At 36.9% G+C, this 4,421-nt stretch overlaps 1 protein-coding gene across 1 annotated transcript in view; it reads left to right on the plus strand.

Annotated features, from left to right (window-relative positions):
- LOC133206350 (uncharacterized) overlaps window positions 1-2,264 on the plus strand; it is a 5,902-nt gene extending 3,638 nt beyond the window's left edge. Inside the window, exon 2 of the mRNA XM_061342302.1 lies at window positions 204-2,264. Within this exon, the coding sequence (XP_061198286.1) occupies window positions 204-2,029 (1,826 nt within the window). The 3' untranslated portion in view covers window positions 2,030-2,264. The remainder of the gene's footprint in view (window positions 1-203) is intronic.
- Window positions 2,265-4,421: the final 2,157 nt, after the last annotated feature.

Consider the following 4,421-nt stretch of genomic DNA (forward strand, 5'->3'; position numbering starts at 1 on the left):
CTCCCACCAGATTCCAAATTCTTGGATCCATCTCTCTGGGTTATAGGGTGGTTGTGGCTTTTTGCTCAAAAATTAAATATACCTATCTTTCATCATTAAAATTTTATGTAAATGTTTAATTTCATTGCTAGCGTAACTGTTTTGTTTATTCACTTCCAAATTAAGAAAAATCTGTAAGCAGAGGGAAATTCTTAATATTTCAGAGATGGACATCAACATAAAGAAGTTGAAGAAAGAAGATGAGGTAATAACCATAGAATTAGATGAAAATGAAACTTTTGACTACTCATCAAAAAAGGCAAGAAACTCCAGTAATCTAAAGGATCATGTGTCAAAAGCTGATAAATGCTCTCTTAAAGATCACAAAGAGGTCCCACTAGATGTCCAAGGCTCTCTTGAAAGAGAGGAGAAACCAAATCAACTATTGTGCAACAAGCATCCTTTTTTAAATGCATCAGAGATACCAACAGAAGAGAATGCTGAAAAGGATGTAGTTGAACCTTTACCTCCAGAAATACCTTCATCTGTCAAGAACATCAGAACCTCAAATGAACAAAGTGAATCACTAATTCAGCCGTCTACCAGAGAACAAACAGAACAGGAGACACCACTGGTAACTCAATCCAGCAGGACTACTGCTAAACAGATGTTGGATACTAGAGATGAGGAATCTCTAGTTGCAGCCCAATCAATGACAAGCTTGGCAAATGGACACTGTTCAAATGGAGCACATATACCAGTGGAGGAGCAAAGTCCAAGCAGCATAGCTGAGGTAGATAGATCCCCAAGAAAGAGGGGAAATAATAATGAGGAAGAGATTCCTAATATCAGATACAGAATGGACCCCACCTACCAAGATCTCAGTGGAGAATCAAATGCAAATCCTACAGAAAAACAAGGTATTGATGAATCATCAATTCCTTCAATGCAGCCAGGTAACGAGTGGAATGCACAAGGAGTACCTCTGCATAGCAGTAACCTTAACAATCGCTGGAACTATCATTCTCACAGTTACAGCTGCAATCAAAACAATATTTTACCACCTGCTTCCAGCCTCCTGAAAGTTCCTCGAATATATGATGAAAATATGAACATACAACATGGACCAAACAGTTACCAGACAGCCAGATCAGGACCGATGCCAGGGTTTGCCAATAATATGGGTCAGGCTATACAAACAGTATCCACCCCTACAAGAATGGAAAACCATTACGAAGGTCCCCACATGTCTGTGCCAGATTCCCATTTTCCTTACCACAGTCAAATGATGAATAACCCAGAATACTATGTGATGCCCAGCAATCACGGCTCAGCCATTGGACCAGGCAATTCTGCCCATATCTTCAACAGCTTTCCACACAGTGATCATCAATTTCCTCCAGCAGCAAACATTGAAATTCCAGAGTCTGGTCAGTACCATGAATCAGGTAGTGCCAATTACCACAGAAGAACCAGATCATCCAAAGCAAAGCCCAACCAAAACTACCTTGACATCGTTAAAAACTTTGTCTACAGCCCCAAAGAAGAATACATCATGACCCGTCCGAGAGATGAGTATATTGTGGCTCCACATGATGTGTTTGGTAAGCCTCCTGATGACAAGGATACATTTTACATGGCCATTTCTCCTGAAGTTAATCCCACAGAGGTTCAGTCCATCGACCACAAAGGTCTAATCTCAAAATACATTGACTACCTTCTAATCGAGAATGAGCACATCACAGAAATGTCCAAATCTGTTTCCATACCTATTGAGAATTGTGTGATGGATGACCCTTACTTGATGGACATAGTTCGAGTTAAGATTCCCTTCCCGACTCCAAAGTATCTACAATGGCTAAGCTCCTACTACCCCACCATTCAGGTAGACTGGCCAGCAATAAAAAAGGAACTGGCTGCCTATAATGGAGATGGAGGGAGAAAACCAAAGAGAACCTATTTTTTAGACCGCAGGCCCAGTCACATCCTTTTAGGGGAATCCTTCTATTTCTTCCAACGGGAGAAAGACAAGCAATCAACTGAGAAATGATTTCTGTGCTTACAAATTTATTGCATGAAATAATGCCAGTTCTTGTTTTGCTTATTAAGAGATTTCATGTTTTACGTCATATTTTTTTGCTGTCTACATAGCCAAGCTACACAAGGGATCACTGTTTGCCACAAAACACCATATTCTTTTCATTAATTCATGGATCTGACCAACATCCTTTTTAGGTCACCTGAGTCACTCAGGTGACCTATTGCTATCTATTTTATCCGTCGTCATTCGTGCGTTAACATTTAATCATTTTCAGCTTCTTCTCTGAAACGCTCAACCAATTACAACCAATTTTGACATATAGCATCTATGGGTGAAGGGGGACAAACATTGTGAATTTCATGGTCCCTGCCCCCCTGGGGCCTGAGGGATGGGGCTAAAACCACCAAAATTAATGCAATCTTTAAAAATCTTCTTCTTTACTCCTGGACATCAAGCAGTCAAACTGTTGGCATGATTGTAATAAGCATTGAGCCCTCTACCAAAATTGTGAAATTCATGGCCCCAGGGTCAGGGGTTCTGGTGTTAGGGTGGGACTATATAGATCATATAGTGAAAGTGCATTATTTCTTTGAAAATCTTCTTCTCTACTCCTGGGTATTAGATAAACTAACTAAGTACATAGTTATGTAGAGCAAGACTGCCTCTTCCAAAATTGTGAATTTCATGGCCCATGGGTCAGGGGTTCTGGTGTTAGGGCGGGGCTCTATTGATTATATAGTGAAAATGCATTATATCTTTGAAAATCTTCTTCTCTGCTCCTGGGTATTAAATAGACTAACTAAGTACACAGTTATGATGAGCAAGAGTGCCTCTTACAAAATTGTGAATTTCATGGTCCCTGGGTCAGGGGTTCTAGTGTTAGGGTGGGGCTCTATTGATTATATAGTGAAAATGCATTAAATCTTTGAAAATCTTCTCCTCTGCTCCTGGGTATGAAATAAGGAAACTTAGTACATAGTTATAATGAGCATGGCTGCCTCTTCCAAAATTGTGAATTTCATGGCCCCTGGGTCAGGGGTTCTGGTGAAGGGGGGGGGGGGGCTCTATTGATTATATAGTGAAAATTCATAATTTCTTTCAAAAAAAATTTTTCTACTCATGGTTATAAAGCAAAGAAACAAGTGTATAGTTATGATGAGCAAGGATGCTTTTACAATTTTTTTTAAAAACTTGTGGCCCCAGGGGTTCTGTTGTTTCTCTGAAAGGGGGGGGGACTCTATTTGTTAATATAGTGAAAATGTTTGAATTCTTTGAAAATTTTCAACTAATTGCATAGTTATGATGATGAGGGTACCTCTTCCAAATTCGTAAATTTTCAACATCTGGACCATTTAGTCAAGTGTTCTGGTCCTGGCCAGAGCTCTATTAATTTGTATTCTATTGAGTGAAGTTATTCCCCTTTGCCATTCACTTTTGATAATTAATCACTGTAGATAATGTATTTGAAAGGTTAATAGAATAAGAGAATTATGCAAGAACATTTATTGTATAATATAAAAAGTACTTTCATAGTTTTAATGATCAGGTAGACTTGGAAATAATAGATGAATAAAAATGAAACAAAACTAACTTATCTTCTTAAATGTTCTTCAAAGGCCAATTGATGCCAATGTGAGAGGTAGTAATATAGACATTTTAAAAATCTACATTTAGAAATCTACTGTTTGCTTTCTTCTCCGTATTTAAATGAGGAATTTGTCAAATACTAAAAAAAATATACATACATGTACATATGTATCATGCTTTTAAGATAAAGTTACAAAAATTAAATTTATATCATAATATATCTTTAGTTTGAACCTTTGAATGAAATGGCAGATTTATGAATTGCACCCTAACATAGCCTCCCCTGATATCTAATTTGTTTAACAGTTGACACAGTATGTATACTTCATGTTTTTATTGATGTATTTCTATTTCATTTTTGTTGGAATGATTTAATACAAGACATTTCATTTGCATGACTGTTGAAAATGTTTAACATCAGCTTGTACTAATATTTTATTTTTTAAAATATAATGTATACTCTTTCACTTGAGAAATTGTTCTTTTGTGTACATACCAATAAAAGCTTTGAAAGATGTATGGAAACCAGTTATCCTTGCAAAATTGTATACCGTGAATGACTAAAGGTATTACATTAGTGTGTAGGATATCTGGAGGAAATTGATTTTTGAACAAGTTAGGTAGATTTGATTAAGCACATTTCTTAATGTTCAAGATTATTTTTGTGTATATGTGAAGACATTTAACGTACTTGAACTATCGGAAGTTGCTTGCCGCCAAAGTTGCTAAAAAGAATACACAGCCAAATGTAATATGTTTACAGTATCTGAAAGTGTTCTGGAAAAAAATTAAGACACTAAAAAATGTTTCCAAA

Source organism: Saccostrea echinata, unplaced genomic scaffold (genome assembly GCF_033153115.1).
Source record: "Saccostrea echinata isolate AGI-Se365-2 ecotype Australia unplaced genomic scaffold, CSIRO_AGI_Sech_v1 ptg000054l, whole genome shotgun sequence".
In the NCBI taxonomy this organism is placed as follows: Eukaryota; Metazoa; Mollusca; class Bivalvia; order Ostreida; family Ostreidae; genus Saccostrea; species Saccostrea echinata.